The 23,302-nt window shown below is 38.0% G+C and overlaps 1 protein-coding gene across 1 annotated transcript; it reads right to left on the bottom strand.

Annotated features, from left to right (window-relative positions):
• Window positions 1-8,189: 8,189 nt before the first annotated feature.
• Window positions 8,190-21,879, bottom strand: LOC139711484 (sodium-dependent serotonin transporter-like). Its single transcript, XM_071623365.1, has 12 exons — window positions 21,246-21,879; window positions 15,859-15,993; window positions 14,976-15,186; window positions 14,170-14,308; window positions 13,507-13,641; window positions 12,736-12,839; window positions 11,605-11,729; window positions 10,845-10,957; window positions 10,406-10,537; window positions 9,445-9,645; window positions 8,750-8,917; window positions 8,190-8,258 (listed from the first exon to the last, which is right to left on the bottom strand). Exons 1-12 carry the CDS (start codon window positions 21,877-21,879, stop codon window positions 8,190-8,192), a joined length of 2,166 nt encoding a protein of 721 aa, XP_071479466.1.
• Between the last annotated feature and the right edge of the window lie 1,423 nt (window positions 21,880-23,302).

Below are 23,302 nucleotides of genomic sequence, written 5' to 3'. Positions count from 1 at the left end.
ATATACTGTCAGCAACATAAGGTGAATGGCATAACAATAAAATGCGAGCGAGCGAAGCGAGCGAGCTTGAAAATTTTGATATTCTACAGTTCCAAAACTGGAGTTTTAATTGTAACTATATTATATTTCGCTTTGGAAATAAATGGGGGCGCATCGGCGCAACTGCTGGCAATTATTGGCAGCAACATTAGGAGAATGGCATAACGATTCAATGCGAGCGAGCAAAGCGAGCGAGCTTGAGAATTTTGACATTTTATAGTTCAAAAAATCCCGTTTGTAGCTATATCTTTCGCTTTGGAAATTAAGGGGGGGGGGGGGTATCGGGCGCAACTGCTGGCAAGTACTGGCAGCAACGTTAGGAGAATGGCATAACGATTCAATGCGACCGAGCGAAGCGAGCGAGCTTGAAAATTTTGACATGTTACAGTCCCAAAACTCCCGTTTGTAACTATACCTTTCGCTTTGGAAATTAAGGGGGGCATCGGGCGCAACTGCTGGCAATTATTGGCAGCAACATTAGGAGAATGGCATAACGATTCAATGCGAGCGAGCGAAGCGAGCGAGCTTGAAAATTTTGACATTTTACAGTCCAAAAACTCCAGTTTGTAGCTATATTTATCTTTCGCTTTGGAAATTAAGGGTGGGGGGCATCGGGCGCAACTGCTGGCAATTACTGTCAGCAACATTAGGAGAATGGCATAACGATTCAATGCGAGCGAGCGAAGCGAGCGAGCTTGAAAATTTTGACATTCTAGAGTCCAACAACTGCCGTCGTAGCTATGTTTTTCGCTTTAGAAATTAAGGGGGAGGCGCACCGGGCTCAACTGCTGCATGCGAGCGAGCGAAGCGAGCGAGCTTGAAAATTTTGACATTTTACAGTCGAAAAGCTGCCGTTTGTAGCCATATTTTCTCCCTTTTATTCATATATATATATATATATATATATATATATTATTTTCTTTGTTTATTCATTTATTTTTATTATTATTGTTATTTTTTTTTTTGGGGGGGGGGGCTTTTTGGGGGGGCAAAAATGCGTTTTGCCCCCCCACTTTTTGGATTGGGGGGGCGGCCGCCCCCCCCCCCTGCCCCCCCACTTCCGGCGCCTATGGTATTACTAGTATGCTCGGCGAGATCATTACACGTCCTGCACCTGCTACTCCGGCGGGGGGAGGGGGAGGGGAGGGGGGAGGGGAGGTGAAGGGTTCAAGGGGTCGAATAACAACGCCTCCCCCTCTCGACAACAATAACAAAGAAAAAAGTGAAAACCTCTTCCCAAATCTCCACATGCAACAGCAGAGTTTCTGTTTCTTTTATAGGGATTTCAAACTAATGTAAAAAAAGAAATCAAAATCTATATAAACAAGATTGACAGATTGAATCCCCCACCTACTCCTACTTCGTCGACGTTTGTGGTTGAGAGTCCTAACTCAGCGTGCAGGCATTCTCTTGCTTTCTTTCTTTCCTTTTTCTTTCTTTTCTTTCATCTTATTCTGTTTTTTGCTTCATTCCTTTCAATCGTATGCTACCCACAGACATGCCATGTTGTTGCGTTTCGCCTGTTTCGTGCAGTCCTGTTTTAAATATATATATTTTTTTGTGTGTGTGCCAAGTATTTGTAGAATTTGTATTTGAATTCTCGTAGAATCTTTTGAGTGTTTCACAATATACAAGCATACTTTATATATAGTGGACATGCCATGTCTTTTTTTTCTCTAAACATAACTTTGTATTTTGCAGGTATGCCTATGATATTATCCCTGATTTATTCTGTGATATATGGTTTTTTTTTGTGTGTAAAAATGGAAATAAACTAAATTGAATTGAATTCATTTGAACCGAATTGAATTGGAATGGATTGAATTGAGTTGAATTGAATTGAATTGAATTGAATTGAATTGAATTGAATTGACTCCGAATGAACAGCTGGGCGAGGTATCTTGACAGCCAGTATAATGCCCAAGAAAGTATGGACCCATGCAAACTCGACCAAGGCCGTACGCAGCTGGGAGGAAGGGTTTTCAAACCTCTCTTTTTTTTCTAGATTTATATGTTAGATATTCAAATGACTTTGATCGGTAAATAAGAAAATTTCAGAATTTAGGGGTTTTTCTTCTATTTCTTGATTAAATACATTACATAAGTTTGTGCATATGGAAACCTTACTATATACTTCTTACTTGATGATGAATAGAATGATGTTTAAAACCAAACTCAAATGATAATATAATAATAGGCCTACACTGTATCTTCACACTGACATGCACGTCAGTATTAATATTCTAAACATTTCATTTATGTACCTATTTTTCTCAAGCTTATGTTGGTTCGCTGTACTGCACACACACGCACGCATAATAATATATGTAAATAAGAATGAATAACTTAATTCATATATACATGACATAATATAATTAATATATAAATACATATATATATATATATATATATATATATATATATATATATATGTTATATGGAATGTGTGTGTTTTGTGTGTCTGTTATGTGTCTACAAGTTTGTCTTTCGTCTCACTTGTGTGATGAAAGCAAGTTGCACTCAAACAAGAGGTGATTATGTCTCTTTTATCTCCCCCTTGGGTTTATAGGATAGCGTTTTCCACAGTTCAGCATGATATAGAAGCTTCTCTGCATTCAAAACCTTTCTTCTGACCTTTTCCTTTTACACCAGCACATTTTGCAGGTTGGTGGGAGACAACGGCCATGGCAGTCAGGCGTTTTGTTGTTAAGTCATTTTGTGCCATGTACGCTGTGATCATTGATCAGGGGTCATCCCACGAGTCCAACACCCACGAGTCATAATATGGCCCACGAGCTCGACAATGAAAAAAGGTCCATGAGTCATACATACAGCCCACGAGTCAGACAGTGAATGAGACTGACACTAGGCAAATAAGGCCCACGAGACCGACACATTAAGCCCCGCGTTGTATCTGTCGAATTCGTGGGCTAATCTACCTAGTGTCGAACTCATGGGCTGCATGACTCGTGGGCTGTATGACTCATGGACCTCATTTCAGTGTCGAACTCATGGGTGGTATGAATCGTGCATGTAAGTGTCGGTCTCGTGGGATGAACCCGTCGGGACTAATGGCGTTGTCTGCCCGATGTCGAACTCTTGGGCCTTACTTGCCTAGTGTCGAGCTCGTGGGCTGTATGACTCGTAGGTCGGACACGTGACTTGCACCAGTTGATTATGGGCGCAAGTTGCGTCTTACTGAAGATCTATGAAACACATCAGACAAAAACATCACACGAACGTATCGTTTCCCTCCGTCTTAATATAACCAGCTTTAATTGCACAAAAAAGTACCTGAAGGACTAATATTGTGCACCACTCTACAAATCAGAGAACAACGTGAGCATTATAAATATTCATTGCAAGAAAATCAATTGGATTATTCGAAACACATTGACACGCTATTGTGAAATTGAAAATACAAGGGAGATCAGTAAACGTGAGATTGAATACATATAAAATACAGTATATATTCATAACATCTTACAAGAACTTGTTGCAAATTCTTGATAATTTCAAGCGTAAGAACTATTCTTGTTTTGTCGAGATCTCTCGAGGGCAACCGCCCGTACACTTAATAAGCTGTTTTGTCTCATTCTGCCAAGAACACGATCTTACTCACAGAGAGTAACAGTAAAAAAATGCATTGTCAATCTTGTTTCTTGATATCAAAGTTCAGGTTTCTGAAACTCGCACAAATCATCTCACATTATCGGTCCAACAAAGATGATTATAGGCCTAAGTTATTTTGCAAACCCACTTTAAGAATCTATAATGATGATACTAAATCATTGTTTTATTGAGCAAAGTTAGCAATGTCTACCTTGAATATATCCACTTTCATCATGACAACCTCTAGTAAATCGAAGTAATCTCCATCTTAGTTAAAGTATAAACAGAAATGACAATAGATTTTTACTAACAACATGTACCAAGAGTAGTATTTTTTTATTATGAATTGCTTATTTTTCTTGTATTTTTTATATAATGTACATTGTACTCTTTTCCTAATGCAAACAAAATTTGATAAGCAATTTAATTTAATCGATTTTTTTCATGGTCCGTACACATCTTTTTTTAATTACAATTTACAGGGATTATGGAAGGCAAAGATTAATCTCCTTGCCTTCTTGAGTAGCTATGGTAAGTATTCTCGAGGTGTACGAATAAACAGATAAACATGTATATATATATACATCCATGTAGGCCTACATACTTTTTTTCAGTCCATTTTATATTTTGTGTATTAATAGTTCTACTACTGTGACATCAAATATTCTTTTTGTGCACTTTCTTATATAGAAAGAAAGGCTCATGGACTACTTTAAAATTTCCTCGTTACAAAACATTTTGGGACTGATCATCCGATTTTCCTCAAACTTTCACTGATTATTTCATTAATTCTTATTCATTTCCAAAATCAACAAATAGAATAGTGTGAGGAAAAGTTCGCTTTTTAAACTTTATTCCTTACTTTAATTCACGTATGATTTTCATGATGAAAATTGATATATCCAAGACACACAATAACTATGCTCTAGCCAATTTTAGGACGTATAAAAAAATAATCTAATATAATTACTATAGATGCTCGGTTCTTCGTGGGGACTTCAGAAAACAAGCAAGGCTTATATATCATCTTTGTTGGACCGCTAATGTGGAATTTTTGTCTGAGTTACAGAAACATGAACTTTGATGTTGAATATTAACAAAGCAGATTGACAATCTTTACAGATCGCATCGAAATCTATTAAAATCGCTTCTTCATAGCTTTCAGGTATATAGAGCATGTCAATGTCACCTCCATGAAATATTGCAGTTAGGTAACTATGTTATGCCTATGCCTGGTAAGAGGAATGCAGCATAAACACAAAGGTTAAAAACAAACAAACAAACAGATTTAAAAAACTCCATCTTATGAGACCTGCCGAATTCCCAATTTCTTATATTTGAACATTGTATTCAAACAGACGTTTATCCAAGTGCAGCCAGCAGGGGATCGGATGGAGGCCAAACAAAATTCAGGAAAATGTTCAGAAAGAGAACGTTTTGTTTGTTTTGTTTTTTAATGCAAGCCATGTAGTGAATTACATAAGTAATTCTACCATTTACATTACAACAATCGCTTAAAAACATTAAGAAAAAAACAAACAAACATTAAAATACCACGACATTTTTTAGGACATCAAGTAATGAATTTGAATCGTGCGTTTAAATTTCTGCATTCACTGCCAATCTTGCCTTCCATAAATTATTTCTGTATCAAGTAACATTTCAGTACATCCAAGTGCGGGTAAGATGGCAGATATATACTTACACTACAAACATAATGATAATATCTGAAAAATTAAATACATCTAACAGCCGTACAATTTGACTCGGAATTGCTATACACTGTCATATACTATGTTGGTAGCCATTAGGTGTTCTATATGCAAAAGTGAAATACGTCATAAACGCAGCACTACAAGTAAATTCCGATGAGGAATACACAAATATAAGAAAGAAACATAGATATGCAGATTTGTTTATCCGAAGAATACATTCGTCAGTATACAAGACAAACAATTGGCGATTCTAGTTTGTTGATAACGTGGAGGATCCGGTTATATCTGCAGCATTATATCACAAGTGGAAAAACATAACAGACAAAATAAATGCCAACTATACATTCATACATCCTTTATAGATAGGTAAACTGATACAAAATTTATGCAAATACAACTTACACCGAGGATACTTTACACACTCTCGTAGCATTCATGAATTTTAAAGTATTCCTAGAAAGAAGATTCTAGCTGACTTTCATGTGCATCATTTCTCAAGCATCATATTGATATATTTTGATATCAACATTTCATATTTAAAATCACAATTCGTGCCACATTGCTCACTATCATGCCTGCCATAAAGCCTCAAAACCAGTATATGCTATTCTACATGCAGATATCTTCCTCTGTACAAATGTAATTGTAAGATCGCAACTGGCTGATCTATATTTTGAACAATTATGTTTGGGAAAAACTGTCAGAGGGATACAACTACTCAGTAATAAAAATCTGTCCTAGCACATCTCCATCCCTTTTGTTTTGATAATCTCTAGCTATCATATCAATATCTTACATATTGAATCTGAATGTAATGCAAAAATTCCGGTGTTAAATATGAAACACCGAGCTGGTGTTAAATTTTCGATGCTCATTTGTGGTGTGAGATTAGCACCTCCGGGTGTCACTTCAAAGTATAAAACTGTTTTGAGAATAGTTACTTAGTTACTCTTCTTCTTGTTGAGTTTTGAACTTCAACAAGACGACCAAGAACTTTCTGATAAAGTACTTCATTTTTTTTTAAATGTGTGAATACATTTACACCACAGTAACACCAGTTGATGGGGTCTCCTATTGACACTGGTCAGGTGTTATACCATTGACATTAACACCAGCAATATCAAATCAACACCATGCGGTGTCATTGTTGAATTAACCAGCTCAGTGTAATAGATACCACCAGCTACAGTGTCAAATAACACCACGAAGTCCCAGGTGAACACTTTTTAACACTATCACAACATACTTTCTACACATTTCGGTGTGGTCCTCTATTGACACTTGATCGGTGTTAGATTTAACACCCATGGTGTTAAATCTAACATCGACGTTTTTGAAGTGTGGTCAACATAGTCTTCTGGCTCGAGCCAGACGATTCTGCCACGTACTTGCACTATCGAAACTTCCTACACTCTTTCTTGAGATGGTATAACAATTAGTACTGTATTATGAAGATATCAAAGACCCCCTCCCATCCCTCAAAATAAATAAACAGCCAAACAAACACGACAACGACATCATTTTGACAAACTTTTGGCCTCATTCTTATACACGTCAATCTATAAATATCACAATTCCAATGGCTAAACAAAAAAAAAAGAATAAAAAAGAATCAAATGTCCTAAAACTCTCCAAAACAAAAGACAATAGAATATAGGTTCTCAAAATAACAATACAAATACTCTGAACTTTTTAAACGCTTAGAAGCAAATGCATAATAGTACTCGCACACTTAAAGATTCAGCACCACTGAGTAAATTTAAAGTAAAACAAAATACACAACTTCGACTAAATATAAATCCACTTGTCACGACTGGTAAAAAAAACACGACACAATGATTAAAACTTGATAAATGACGACTAAACGACAATGATTCACCGCTATAAACTTTATCACTTATCAAGGATGCCTCTATACGCTTGGGATCGACAGAAATGCTTAAAAAACGCTTTGCATCTTGCTTCATTTCTCAGTCATTATTATCTACGGTAATGTTTTTTGTTTTTGTTTTGCTTGTTTCCCCGTGAGGAAATCAGTTGTCGTCTGACAGTTGTGCAACGAAAAAGAAATCTAGTTCACCAAATTAAATTCCCTGCTCCGCCATATACGTATCGTTTGATGATGCAATTGAGATTCAGCAATTTATGTCAAATATTGAATATTCGCAGGAAAATAATTTCAATCAAAACACACATGCAAAAGAAAATAGTTTGTTTAAAGATAAATTGATACATTTTTAATGAATAAATACGACTCCCTGATGGTGAATACAAATCACTTATCATTTTCATTGCGTCTCTGAGTCATGTTTTCATTGATTGTGATGTATTGTTCCACTGAATGGATTCGTTGTAAGAAATACTTCCCACGAATAGTCCCCTCCATAATTATATAAAAACTCAATTGCTTGTTAATTCATTCACTCGATTTCATCCAGCCTTAATTCGCTCCTCACATAGCAAAGCAAAGTTCTCATTGCACTTAACCCTTTCGACACCATCTCACATTTGTCATTGGTACTGAATACGGAGAAGTCACCAATGGAACAGAGAGAGAGAGAGAGTTAATCCAAATTACCAGTCTGTCATTCTATGCAAGGCAAACTGCCGACAACTTACACAAATGAATGAAATGAAATATATTGAGTCCAACTGTTGATATCCGATTAGGGAATGTCACCAGTGTATATTTCGACTTGACATGCATTGACCTCACACAGTTTTTTTATGTTTCAAATTTCTATATTTTTTTTTTGTTTTGTGTGTTTTTCTTCAAACTCTGGAGTTCAATCCAAAGTCGTCGTCTCCAAGACTTGACGCACGTCAAACGTCGCTGGCGCAGGAGACTTTGTGATCAGGGTGCTCTTCCGGCCGCGTAATCTTCACCAAACGCTGTGAAAGACAGACAAGACATACCGATGTAAACATCATAATCAGCAGATTTCTATACACCTCCTATACAAGTTGATATTAGATATTTCTCTTTTTTTTCTTCCTTTGCCAACTTTAAAAGTTTTATTCTATTCTGTTCACATAGCTGCTAAATGTTACTTTATCATACATTATAACAATTCACGAGCTGATCGGGTAAATGATTGAAAAACTTTGTATATACACTTACGTTGTGCTCATGACTGTGTTTGTTTGTTTGTTTGTTTTTTGGACATGCAAAATAAATGAAATAAAATCAAATGAAATTCTTTCAATAATTATTGTCAGATGAAAACTTTTTCAACCAACTTACGAAACACCTACAGTACAGCAAATATTAACATTACTAAAAAAAAAAGTGTATTAAAAAATCTATTTCATCAAACCAAAGAAATTGGGTTCAGTGCAGTTGACAGGTTAAATACAATATCTTTTTTTTTGTAAGCTCTAACCTGTCTAAGAGACCCTGGAGTGATGCAAAATTTGTAAAGAGCGAAAGCCGGCACGCATATCATGGCGGTTGATGTCAGACACCAACCCAGCCCGTTGGCCCAAGGCGGGTACGGCTTTCCAGCGAACGTGAGCGGGCCGCTGTTCACGATTCCGAACACGACGATGAACTGCCGTGGGAGGAAAGGGATGATTCATGATTTCTTATTGGACGATACAGTCACGTGTCCAGACGCATGCCACCCAAAACACACACTCGTGTTACGTAATAAAGTGAAACAGCTAGAAAGTTTAACGGGATAATTATAGTGCCGTGCCAATTAATTAAATGACAGTTTAGTGTTCCTACTATGCAGATCATGATTTCCTGATTTAAGTTTTCTTCCTATAGTTATTATTATTATCATCATAATCATTATCACTAGAATAATAATGATAATGATAAAAGTGATAACAATGATAATGATGACAATAATGATGATGATGATGATAATAATAATAATAATTATTATTATTATAATATTATTATCATTATTATTATCGTTATTATTATTATTATTACTACTACTACTACTACTATAACTACGGATTACTGCTACTACTACTTCTTCTATCATCAGTATCATTGTTGCTGTTGTTGTTGTCAATGTTGTTATCATCATCGTCATAAATACGGGGCACTGACTTCGAAACTCACCAGGAGCATGGCTGGACTGAGGAAGCGCCAGCAAAGCTGCCAGTAGAGGCTCGGCGTGTAGCCAAGAATGGTGCGGACGTCGTTGGTGAAATTGCCCAGGCCGTAGAACCACGTTACGGAAACCGACTCCAGAATTACGACGAAGAGCAGCGTACCACCGCCGCCGAAATGGTCGACGAGCTCAATGACATACTGCCCACCCTGCCCGGTAAAAGAAATCAGAAATAGACCGATGTGTATATAAAATGGCAGCACTGGTAGACACGAACACTCATCAACAAAAGAATTAACACAACAGGCCTGGCAATGCCTGGGTCTGCCAAAACTGAAAATTCATTGATAGATCATTGTCTGGTGTGCAAGAAAAAAAGTGCAGAGAAAGTGTAATATTAAAATGGCATGATCAATGCAATAGCGTACATGAAGAGCTACGTTTCAGTGTGCAAGAAGACAACAGCAATTAAGAACACGGTCATTACACAAGGGTTGTTCTTTTTTTAAGATAAAACTCGAATAATAGTGAGATACTAATGGCGTGAATCTACATGTTATTGCTATCTGATTTATCTCTGCCCATCAAAATGGTGTGGAAAAGCTTTGTACAAACCCTGATGTTCAACGTATATCGCATATGCGGCAAAGAAACTTCACTTGCTTGTACATCAACTTGTGACCGTCTGCTGATCATTATAGTCAACGAGGACCAATGTCAAGTTGTTTGCGATAGTAATGTTCGGCCTTTGGCTCCTTTTTGCTACGAGCTGAGCTTGTTTCCATAGAAACAAAGGCGTACATCAATGACATATTTCTCGGTCTGCAGAATATCACGTTTTGCGATTGTAGTGCCTTGGCATGTTTTCCGCTGATATCTTTAGACACACAACAGCGTAACCTTATAAATAATCCCAAGCATTACAACTGTCGGATTTCTTTAGAGATATACACGCAACGGCTCACTCACGTAAGTCACCGTTGAGAGCGCTGCTAGAAATATCGAACTGACGACAAGGGCCACGAATATTTCCCGATGCTTGCCGATCACCTTCGGGTTTCGATCACACCACGCTGTCAATATCGATTCCAATCCGCCGAACTGCAGAATTGAAGCAGATCGAAATCGTCACCATGGCAACCCGAACAATAATCATCACTGCACATTCTTGTTATTCATTAAAGTATCATCAACAACAACAAAACATTGTGAGATATTTCCTTCTTCTAAAAGCACCATCACTTCAGCAATATTTTGATAACGACCATAAACACAGAAAAGGTTTGAGATACATTACATGTTCAGAAGGCGTTCTCAAATGCAAGGGTATTCATCAACGGTAATCAGCACTGCATTAAGTATAGATTAGTACGCTGAACCACCGAAGGAGACTGGTGTCGTTTCTTACCGTGCTATCTAAACCTAGGGAAATAATCATGACGAAAAAGATTATGGCCCACCACGTCGAACCAGGCAACTGGGAAATGGCTTCAGGGATAGCAATGAAAATGAGCCCGGGTCCTGCATGAAGGGAAAGATCCGTAAAAGATTCTTACTTTTTTCTTTTGTCAAGAACCTATTATCATCAATATGGTTAATGATAATTGCTGGACAGAAATATGGTACAAAAATACAGTAGAGAGGAATGCTTATGATGGTATCGCTGATACATAACACACATAAGAGTAACAAGAATGACAATTATCTTCTTTTTTTTTGAGGGGGTGTTGGGAATAATACTAATCCTAAATAAATTATTCTTCCAATGACCTACCTAATTAGCAGGAAAAAAATGACGAACCAGACTTCACTGAAAACTTCATGTTTATCGAAGTCGGATATCATCAAAACTTTGAACGGAACGAGGCACATTCAGCAAAATATCTTTCGTAAAGACTGAATTTGGTTCTCTTTAACTTAAAGTTGAATATACATTATCAATATCTTTTTAATTATTTTTTTTCATAATAATCGTTAATATTATTCATTTGATCAGGAAATACATCAGCAAATGAAATACAAATACTTTACACATAGGCCTACATGTATTAAAAGCACAGGACAATAAAGAAAGGAAAATGCTTAACACAACAGGAAGGTGTGATACATTTTTCCCACATTGTTGTTGATTAATTAAAGGTAGTCCCACTGTCTTCAAGAATCCCTACCATCGGGGGTGACCTCCTCGACGGGTTTGCCTTGCTGTTCGGCCATGAAGCCGAGGACGGAAAAGATGGCGAAGCCAGCGAAGAAGCTCGTCAAGCAGTTGATTCCGCTGACGACGATCGCGTCCCTGAAATGAAAGCAGCATGGAGTGGTGATTAACGAAGACTGAAATGATGAAAATGAAACATCCTATCAGATAAAGTAGATTATGACGCATTTATTATAGACCTACTCACAAAGTCAACATAGGAAAAAGACAATAATGTTTTAACAGTGAAGCGCTGGATAGTGAAATAAACCAAGAGTAACAAATATGTACATGATCACATGCTTGGCTGCTATTTCGTCAATCGATATTTCATCTGCTAGGAAAGCTAAGGCTGTTTGAATAACGCGACATAAATGTTTTGTTGACGTGGCTCTCTTGTATCTGTTGTATTTTCCTTTTGTAAAACTCGATTAACCGTGTCGAGAAATAAAAAAGAGTATAGCGGTAGGCTTTCTGCCTGTACAACCTGGACCATCACACGAGACCGACACCCACGAGTCATACGGCCCACGAGTTCGACATCGAAAAAAAGGTTCATGAGTCATACAGCCCACCATTCATACAGCCCATGATTTTGACACTTTTTATAGGCAACTAAAGTACATGAGTCTGACACTACGTAGGTCAGCAATGCCCACGAGTTCGACACCAAGCAAACAAGGCCCACTAGCTCGACAGAAGGTAAAAACGACGAACGACTTCGACATTACATCACGGGGGTTGATATGTCGGTCTCTAGTTGGGCCTAGTTTGCTTCGTGTCGATCTCGTGTGCCTTGTTTGCCTAGTGTCGGAATAGTTGGCTTTAATTGCTTAGTGTCGAACTAATGGACTGTATGACTCGTGGGCTGTACGATTCGTGGGTGTCGAACTCGTAACGTGCACCGTACAATCTACATCAGACACCATCGTAGAATGGATAAATAATGTTCTAGGTTTATCTGAACTCGCTATAGGTGTACACACAAAGGCCTAGACTACATGCCCGCAGATCTCAATAAATGTATTTTGTGTGTGTGTGTGTGTTGTTTTGTTTTGTTTTTGTTTTTTTACTTCCGGGTAAATGTTAAATGTTAAAGGCTTACTTGAAGCAGTTATTTTGAAGTTTGTTGTAGCTGGAGAAGGCAAGAATGACGCCGAAACCAGGACCGAGGGAGAAAAAGACTTGCGCTGCTGCGTCTCCCCAAACCTATAGTCCAGAGCAAAGTATAAAAAGGAAGTACTCCACTGAGACTCGATAAATAAAAGGGGAGTTTCTCTCAAGACAAAATATCTATACAGTGCACTCCGGTTATAACGAACACAGTTATAACGAAATTTCGGTTACAACGAAGTAAAAATTCAGGCCTCAAAATTTTCCGCTCTTTGTTCTTTATTATTTATTGAATTTGTTCGGTTATAACGAAATTTCGATATAACAAAAGAAAACTGCCTGTCCCGAGGACTTCGTTATAACGGGAGTTCACTGTATGCAGTGATTAAATCTTGTTGTCTCAAGGACCTGTTTACATCGAGTTCCTCCGAAATGATAAAATGTTCTGATGACTCTGATGTTAATGCTCTTTAAAAAGATGATGCGTCTTTTATCGGTATTGCTTACATTCCACTACAGAGGATTGGACATTAATTTGACTGTTTTTGTTTGAGACCTTGTCTTTTGAGTGCAATGGAGGCAAAATAAATTTAAAGAAGAAAAGTTCTAAGCCTTGCAAAATCGGCAAATTAGATGCTGACGATTTTTAACAAAGCGGAAAATAAATTCAGGGTAGGTAAAATGATAGATATTCATCAGAAACATTCAGCGGCATGATATTATATCCTTTACGCATGCGTGGAAATGCAATTTGAACACTCACGTTCGCATTACGCAACAGATGCCACCGCGGGGTGAGATAGAAGACGATACCGCGAAATGAGCCCTCTAGCGACGCACCGCGTATCAGGAGGACGAGAAGACAGATGTAAGGCAGAGTGGCTGTAACCCAGACAACCTGTATGAATTAGACAACACATAATGCGCAAACAGGGTAAAGTATAAAACCTTTATCTCTTGAAGGATCAAGTCCTCAAAGTTTGTAGCCACATTTTACTATATCCCATGCTACAGCACAAACATAATCAGCTAGACTTAAACTGAAACGAATATTAGAAATGATAATTATGTATATGTTTATATGTGTGTTTGAGTGTGCATGTGTTTGAGTGTGTGTGTGTGTGTGTGTGTGCGCGCGCGCAGGGGGGGGGGGGTGTTAATGTAGGCTGTATATGGGGGATAAGGGTATCATTCAGTTATCTTTCTCCTCAAGATTTCAGATTTATTTGACAATGATTTGACCAGGGTCCAGGGATTTGAATCCTCTCTCCCACCTGGCGTAGAAGAATTGTGAACGTAAAGACTTGACAATAATATCATTGCTACCCTCAGAGAAAAGAAAATAACAAAGCAAATTCACGACACAGCCATTATTTTGCTTTCGTAATTATTATTAACTACGATGGTGATGATGAGTGCAAGATACCTTTCCGGAGGCTTTGATCCCCTTCAGAATGCTGAAGAAGACGACGATGAAGAGGAGCAGGAGACAGAGAGCCAAGTCCCACTTGACTCCACCGACGTCATCGATCCCGGTCGACTGGTGGAAACCCAGAACTCGACGCCTGGAGAGAAAACCGAAAACTAGGACTGATAGAGCATGTCACTACGTTATGCATTGACATGACATATTGCGTTGGCATCACATTCCGCTTCATTGCATTTTTGTCAAAAATGAGTTAATGTAATCACAAATAATTTGGGTCGACTCGATTTGATTCGATTTGATATGAATAGTTTTTATTTTCGGCCGATCGAATTCCACTTGATCTGATTTAGTTTGGCTCGAATCTGGTCGAATTGATTTGATTAAATTTGACTTTGATTGTTCTTCAATGCGATTTAATAAAATTTGATTTAGTTTCATTATCAGTTTCCCTTTCCAGGATAATTGCGTCTCACTGAACACTTGGTTTAAACCACCTCCGAGTCTGCCAAATCTGCCCCTTTCCTGGTACATTGAGTATTTATGCCTAATGGTGTTTGCGTTGTTGTTTAACCATTTCTGCGCTGATGAGTTAAATGTGCACAAATTTCGCATACATTGTACATGTCTGTGGACAGGAAAAATGTGGCACTCAGAAGGTTAACCCGTTGTGGACGAGTCCCGAGTACACTCGGGCAGTTGTCTATGGGAAATGCGTGCTGAAGCAATTTCAGCCTGTCCTCAATGGGTTAAAGAAACTTACTCTTGCTTCTACGAATGCATTTCATAATGCGCAAGTCACTTACTCGAAGAATTCAGTGGCTGGTGTGACGCTCTTGTTGGTGTAATTTCCGCCGAACGGGTCGGCGCAGGAGTCCGTGTTCCACGGGTTACCACAAGTGGTCCACGGCAGGGTACGGGCGAACGAAGCGATGAGATAGTACACCGCCCAAGCAATTATGGTCGAGTAGTACAGACCCACGAAGAAATTCATGATACAGATTGCATAACCCAGTCCTTCCAGTATCACATACCAAGAAAATAAATCAATGAATAAATGAATGAATGAATGAATGAATGAATGAATGAATGAATGAATGAATGAATGAATGAATGAATAAATGAATAAATAAATAAATAAATAAATAAATAAATAAATAAATAAATAAATAAATAGATAAATAAATAAATAGACAAATAAAAGTTATTAACACAAAACTTCAGGACATGATTATGATCTGGGTGTTATTTCACATCATGCTAACAAGTTGAATTCCGAAGAAAACACCTGAAAGTATAATAGTTTGAGGATTTATACATTCTCGTCCTAGTCAACTTGTGGCAGCATGGGTAGTGAGAATGGTAAACATGCAATTATGCAAAATTATGCTTATTGTTAATAACTGACCACATAAATATCTTCGTCTATTTGAAATGACACTTTGGTCAAAAGGGATTGAACTATATACGTTTTTGAATGAGAACAATAAAATGATAAGCCGGTATTATAGGCCTTAATACATACCAAGACGTATATCAGTCGATTTTCATTTCGTATTACTTTTATAAGATTGGCATTGGCCTTGTTAGAACTAGGTTTCGTTAGACCATCGCTTTGCCCCCCACCCCCCCCCCCACCCCCAGTGGGTTTGTCATACAACTCGTCATAATCGGCATTGATTTTTTTACCTTCCATGATCGGACAGATTCTCCTCCAAACGGTGATGCAGCCAGTCCTCTGGTATTGGCCGAGGGCCATCTCCATGTAGAGAAGCGGAATCCCGCCGAAGACTGCCATCAAGGTGTAGGGTATCAGAAATGCACCTGCCAACAATGCCCCACAAGAAGTATACGATGAGCAGGCAAATAGGGTGATATTCGTTATTCCGAAGATTCGTTGATCCGAATATAAACCCAGATTCGTCATGCCAAAAGACGCAAATTCCTTATACCAAGATTTTTGATAATTCCAAATTTGAATAGGGTTCGAAATTTCGAACCCTATTTAAATCGATACAAATTATTCTAACATATATCAAAACATGAGTTTTCATCCAATAGTATCCCATCTCCAATGGAACATGCACCATGTCTCTGAACATGTGTGACGGTATTCCGAAGGTGCTTTTATATTTTTGAAATAAGGTTCGTATATAGGTCCTATACTGAGGAAAAGGTGCGAAATAACTTACCTTCGGAATCATAACACTTATTTCATTTTTCAATTAACGAACCTTCGGAATAGTGAACATTATTTCATTTTCCGATTGAACAAACATTCGGAATGACGAATCGTATTTCAATGTCGGATTGTCAAAAATTTGGAATCACGAACCTTCTTCATTAACATAAATACATCTTATTGGTATTGCTGTTGTTTTCTTTTCAGTATAGAAAACTCTTTTCCATCGTTATGATTACTTCTTCTTTTTTGTTACAATGACAAAGTGGGCATTGTGTCCTCTTTTTGTGTGTGTTACAATTCAATTCGTGCATAATTAGTTTTATAATTTTATTGTGCTAAATGAACTGTCCTTCCCAGCTGGATGCAAGTCACACTGACAAACGTACAGCTTTGTATCATGTTTTTTTTTTTTTTTGATGGAAATAGACAAACCACTGAATTAGATTTGACAAAAAAAAATTACGAAGTGCAACAGGCAAAATCCATGGTGTTGTGAACATCATGATAACGTAAGTATTGGTATCAGCTTCTTGCTATTAGACCTTTACCTGTTCTCTGCTTTTTGACTCCCTCTATATGATATGTAAAATGTGTTTTCGTGAGTTCCTAGAAAACCATACATTCATTAACACAAATAACAAAGAGGTACTTAATTTCAACTGTGCATTTGCTTGAGGATATTTCAAGTTTGGTCTACAGATTATGCGATTTTTAAAGTTTGTGTGTGTCATGTAAACAAGTATTCATGACGCTCTTACCTAAATAAATCCACCTTTTTTTTTCGATCAAGCTGAGCAAAATGGTCATCCTTTGAAAACTAATGAACGAATACAATCGCATAATGCTGGAGGGGATACAATATCAGTTTGACAGTTTTAATTTTAAATATTCCTTATACTGTGGAATCAACAAACAAAAGTGGGCCTCACAGTCCATTCTGATACTTATCACTAAGATTAATTCTGAATTATATAATTCACGTTTCTTCTTTATCTTTTTTTTTCCTGAGAGCTTTTCCCTCCTATGAAAAGCCAAGGAATAAGATTAATGATTATTTAGAAAGTACGCATAATTTATGGCGTTATGCATTGAATAAACTTGGTATTGTACATTTATGCATCAAATAAGAGGCAATCATCTGAAAATGTGTGTTTTTTTAATGAAAACCTCATGGAAGGGACACCCACATACCAGCATTAATGGATCAATTGAATGATCGGATGGCTTAATGGCACGATTGTGTTGATTGCAAGGCTCATGTCTAACTGGCATACAGCTGAATTATGCGTTCACATAGAACAGAAGAACAGAAGTCATTACTGTTAACGGGTCGAATCGATCGTGCTTGTGTCGGTGTTTAATCCGGCTTTCCCAGTATCATTACCAAAGTGTTTGCAAAAAGAAGACAGTTATTAATCCCCCGAGATTTTCTTACTATATGTTATCATTATTCAGGACTCATACAGAATCTCCGTCGCTCCGTAACGCATGATAGCGTAACTTATCGTGTCATTACCACGGACAGTAGGCCTACTCGTATCCCACAAGGGATAATCAATGAATACCCCTTCGTGGAAACTACACGCAATTTCGACATTGAGCGTAAGCCAGATGAAAGCTCAGTTAGCTACAGCATCATGTACTATAACACCCACTATCAACATCATTACCGTGACGATGAAGATACATAATTGAAAGGGACGCTAATTGCAAGATTGACTTTAATCGGTGCATGATGGCTGATGAAGAAATGCTGAATTATTGAAAACTTAATTTATTTGTTTTCAGTCACCATTTTGTTTATCGTGTTTTCATTGCATGACAAACAAGATAAATAGAATGTCCTATTCTGATTTGCGCACTTTCTGTCAAATTTATAAAATACCCCTTAAGTTTGTGTATGGACAACCTCTTGCGAAAGCTGCAAAGTGGGCATATTTATACGATAGAAGGCTGAAAAATAAAAATGTAATCCTCCTGCTAATAAAATATCACTGTAATCCGAGCTGTGGACCCTTGCATGTTCAAGCAATCTATAGGGTTTGCCTGGTCATTGTCAGATCTATTTCAACACGAACACTCTCTTTATTTCAATGCCTCCACACTATGTAAATCTCCCGAGTCAGTAGGCCTATATCTCTTCGAGTATAATAGTACACGACATTGCCGATTTCTGTCGGTACATTGGGTAAAAGCCAATAAAAATAAAACATTAAAAACTACGAGATGATAGGAGCAGCCCATTCAACAGGTTAAAGATAATACAAAGAGCATTCCACCCTGCTATTATCAATGTGGTGCGTTCGGAAAATGAAACAGAAAACATCGTTCCAAGTTTCAATGATGATTGTATACGTACACCAATATCAAGACAATAACTTTCAACATTCTGCGACGGCTTATTCTTTTAGAATCAAATTCATTTTAAATTTCTCACAATCTAATCACACAGTTTCGAAAAAAGAATACACCGGAAACGGGATTTTTCTGTCCTCCAAAGAAGAGATCTGTATCCTGCAAGATTTGAATAGACTCATATGCAGTATGCTGATGGATGCACTCCCATTAACATGTCTTTTAGGCAATCTTGTTAAATAGATTTATAATCGAATGATCTTCACACAACTGGCATACCATATGACACCATGTGATACCATGCAATTGGCATGTATTTGTGATTCTTTGAGAAATGACGATAACAATTTTGAAGTTCTCATAATACATCGAGATAAAGAGCGGGAAAATCCGAAACAGAGTAACAGCACGCGTGACTGTGCAACTTAAAACGGGTCAGACACATTAATATGATTATAGCATGTTCTGCATGGATCATATTAAAAGGGAAAACCTGTATAATAAGTTTGCGCTTTCTCCATATTGTCATAATCTTATAGAATAGGCAATTTCTTGATTAACACACGTGCACATTTCGGAAAATTTACCTTTCTTTTACTCAGTTCGTTAGGCACTTCACTCATTTCAAAAGCGACATTATCAATGTATAGGCTTGCCCGATGTAACAGTTTATAGAATTCATGTTTAAGCAAAGAATACACTTTCGTAAACCAGTAGGTGACCAGTGCACGGGGACCATCCATTTATTGCTTTGCCATTTAATGTATTCAAAGAGTGTCATTATTGCCAAATACTATAGCTTTAATGAACATCTTATTGCTGTCAGCTGTGTTGGCAAGCACTATTGTACGGATTACGTGAATAATCATTGTATCATATATGATTATCTCAGTGAATTTGATAACCTACATGCCTGTTACGGCAAAATTTTCTGACTTTTTATTACGGTTTCGCTATCAAATGCGCAAAGTGGAATTTCGAAATACTTTATTTCACTGCTACATGCTTCATGAAGGAAGCAGCAACTTTTCGAATTACTTCGCCAATTAGCTTTATTTTACTTTGTCATGTAGAGCAAGAAGAATTACATGACTAACTACTGCACTTCTATCATTCTTCTCGCTAAAAGGGAGAAAGCCAATGATAATGATTGGCACTGTTGCTTATTGTGGCACTTATGTCTAATCGATGAAGAATGTGTTTCTCAAAATGCTCCTATTCATCATTGCGTTTGGCACGCGCGAAGGTTACTACAGTGGAAGAGATTCAAAGTCACCCCAGCTAATCTTCAACCAAACTCGTGAACCTGTTTCTTTTGACCACGGTATATTATGCAACATTCACATTAACCAGGTGGTTGTTTCTGGAAAGCAGGTCTCAGTGCCGTAGGAGGTATTTTAACCACGCACATGGAAAATGTAACTTCTAGCAAAAAACAAAAAACCAAAAACCAAAACCAAAACCAAAACCAAAACCAAAACCAAAAAAAAAAAAATAATAATAACTTGTTTGATATGAAAGTATATTCTCCACACTAATACCTACTGTACAAATGACTTTTCTCTTTCGAAACTGTTATTCTGTGTTGCCAAAATCCGAAAACAAACTCCCTGATAGCTTGAACTAATACATTTATGATCAATCATGAAAGCTGCTTATGAAAATATTTCAACCGGCAGACAATAATGTAATAGACGTCATAAATTAGAGTGGTATTAAACTTTACTTTTATACTGATTTCTTGATACATAAACTTGAATTGTGAATTGCGGAGGAAAACAACTGAAACAGTGACAATTTTAAATCAGATATCGATGACTTTCAGTTTCTGTTTCAATTCCAGTTGCTTGAATAAATGTTTCTATCATCTGTCCTTTCATACAAAGAACTGATTACTCCAGGAGATGAAATCTCTTGAAAAAAAAAACCCGACAGACAAAAGCAGACAAATAAATGGGACGATTGGTGAGAACGTATTGACATCTCGACCGTCAATCATCCACTATAGCATCAAAGAATTCTAAGAAAATCAAAATCAGAAGGTAGCCATCGTTTTGTTCCGTACGATAATAATGTTGTCTCTCGTGTTACATGCCTAGTTTTTTATTTTAGGCACACAAAATTTTTCAAAATCGGTTATTTTTCTTCTTCTTAACCTCTTTTTTATTTTCGAAAATTGCGAGTTATCGAACTGTGTATATTCTCTTTTGTTGCAAAGAGGCAAATTGGTGAATTTTTTATGTCCAAAAAGAACACACACGTGACGTCACATGCGGAATGTCCTTTTGATTTTCACCGTAAAAATCAACAGTTTGTGACATTCTTCACGTATATTTAACATCACCCAAACCCATGAAACGCATACCCTTGAAATTTTCAGTGCAATGTTGCTTTTGGTTTATCAATTTAATGCAAAGTAAAATTATTGTCATTGCTGTAAAATAGCCTTAACTCGAAAACCAATTAGAACTAACGTTAGACTCTACTGTAAGGGAAGTTACTGAAGTTCATTAATCTGACTGTGAAGCTTTCTTACCTCCTCCATTTTTGTAACAGATGTAGGGAAATCTCCAAATGTTGCCCAAATCCACTGCAAAGCCAACGACGGAGAGCAAGAAATCGGTTTTAGAGCTCCAAGTCTCTCGCGCCTGGTCCTTGTCCTGGTCCTGGCGTGCTTGTGGACTCTGTACAGCATTCCCGCTGCCCGCCTTCCCGTTGGCAACACGCACACAGTGGCCATTCCCGCGGGCGTGTTTCGGTGAGTCGTCCGGCTCCAAATCGGAGGCCGGGATCTCGGCGACTAACACTTGCTTTTCCTTGCGCGTCTGCGGCCAGTTTTTCCCCGTCATACTTCCACCGTTGGCGTGGTCGAATTGGAATGGGCTCGTCGACTCGCTGGGCGAGCACAGAGGTGTCTCCATCGTCTCCATCTTCACCAACTTGATTGACTGGGGGCCCGGCGAGGTCGATTTCGAGCTCACTGCTGCAGAAGTGGCAAAGTTCGCGCCTTTGGTTAATGAAGTGTCGTCTGCGACACGCGCTGATGATAGTCTTGCTGTCGACGACGCGGTGACATCCCAAGGTCTGTACGCTTGCTCTGGCCACACCTTTCCTCTTTTTGTCCTCTCGGAGTTGCCATGACGATCTACTTGAAAAGCCTTGTTATCCATGATACCGAGGAGAAGACTCATCCACCAATTAGATAATCTGAATGGACGAGAAGAGAATGTTGATGATGACTCCGCGGGGGCGTTTTGCGTGTCCTGTAAAAAATGAAATAAAATAAGTAGTACTGCATCGAGTTAGAAAGAGAGAGAGGGAAAGAGGGAAAAAGAGAGGATATCTAATGGTTTCATTGATTGTTATTTCGCAACCCGATGCGCAGAAGCCGGGAGTACATTCTCTTCTTCATCTATATACCGTTGTAATTTTCCCCGTGCTCCATTTTACTAATGACCAATTAGAGATATTCTCCTATCTTCTTATCGATGAACAAGTCTTGATATCGACGTTAAGAACTTGAAAGGGACTTAGAGGTACAAAAAGTGAAAAAAACCCAAACGTTCGTACTTACTAGGCAATGACAACTTACTAACCAACCATGCAATGGGGGTGACATGCGATGGTCACATTGCCTGCGTGTCTAGAACCCGTTTGACTTTTGTTCGACTTCACTTTGCCACAAATTGATGATGAGATTGTGGCCGAACGAATGACGCAACGAATCTCATGAATACTTCACTTGCCTGGGCAGAGCTGAGCAATGTCCTTTATAGCCGAAATGTAACACAACGCGCCTGTTCGAGCTTTTCACTTCTTGACCGACAAGCTGCGAAATGTTTTCCGTTACCAAGAAAAGAGGACATTTGTTTGATTAGGGCAGAGGAAATGACTACAAATCTTGTAAGTTGGTAGGCCTAATTAACGCGAATACCACATGACGTATGACAGAATGAAAGACAGGGAGGAAGGGAAAGGGAAGAGGGAGAGAGAGTGATATCGTAAAGAGAGAAGAAAGATTCTGTGGTTTTCAAGATGCAAAAAGACATGGAGTATAGATGGGGTTCGAATTGCTGAATCATTTTTGGCAAGCTTGCCATCTGTACAACTCATGTGCAAATGTTGACGCTCATCAAATGCCTTACTGGCATTTCTCTAGTTAGTAACAGAGCATTCCATCCCACAACACATTCGAAATTAAGGCAAGGGTTACAACTGGCTAGTGTCAGAATGGCCCGACTGTCTTTTGCGCCATTAAAAACTTAGACATGATTAGTTAAACTGGAACATTGCCATGCGTATCAACCTTGTTGACTCTTCTGTAGTAAAATCCTTTTGCAGGGGTGTATATTCATCGACTGTGATAGTGCATTATGCGTGTTACGGATGACGGCCTCCCCATGACTCCTGTTGGCTTTCCACACTGAACGACGACAATAACTTGGTCTTCAGATTGAGTACTATGATACTCATTTTGCACATAAATTTGCGGAGTTTCCGTTAAAGAATAATTTGCAGTGACATTAGAATTTCTCCACTAGAAAATAATCTAATTTCTCAAAATATAATATCGACAACAGATGGCATATAGCT

The sequence above is a fragment of the Diadema antillarum genome, unplaced genomic scaffold (assembly GCF_040938485.1).
Source record: "Diadema antillarum isolate AM-2024a unplaced genomic scaffold, OU_Dant_1.0 scf00000040, whole genome shotgun sequence".
Lineage (NCBI taxonomy): Eukaryota > Metazoa > Echinodermata > Echinoidea > Diadematoida > Diadematidae > Diadema > Diadema antillarum.
The sequence above is the reverse complement of the archived record's forward strand: the minus strand, read 5'-3'. Positions and strand labels throughout refer to the sequence as shown.

Excerpts from the sequence above, each read along its gene's own strand:
- LOC139711484 (XM_071623365.1), bottom strand. The coding sequence starts at position 21,879 with ATGGATAACAAGGCTTTTCAAGTAGATCGTCATGGCAACTCCGAGAGG. Across the intron at positions 12,840-13,506 it reads ATCTGTTGCGTAATGCGAAC|GTTTGGGGAGACGCAGCAGC; the intron begins GTGAGTGTTCAA and ends TCTGGACTATAG. Across the intron at positions 8,918-9,444 it reads TCAGTCCAGCCATGCTCCTG|TTCATCGTCGTGTTCGGAAT; the intron begins GTGAGTTTCGAA and ends CTCCCACGGCAG.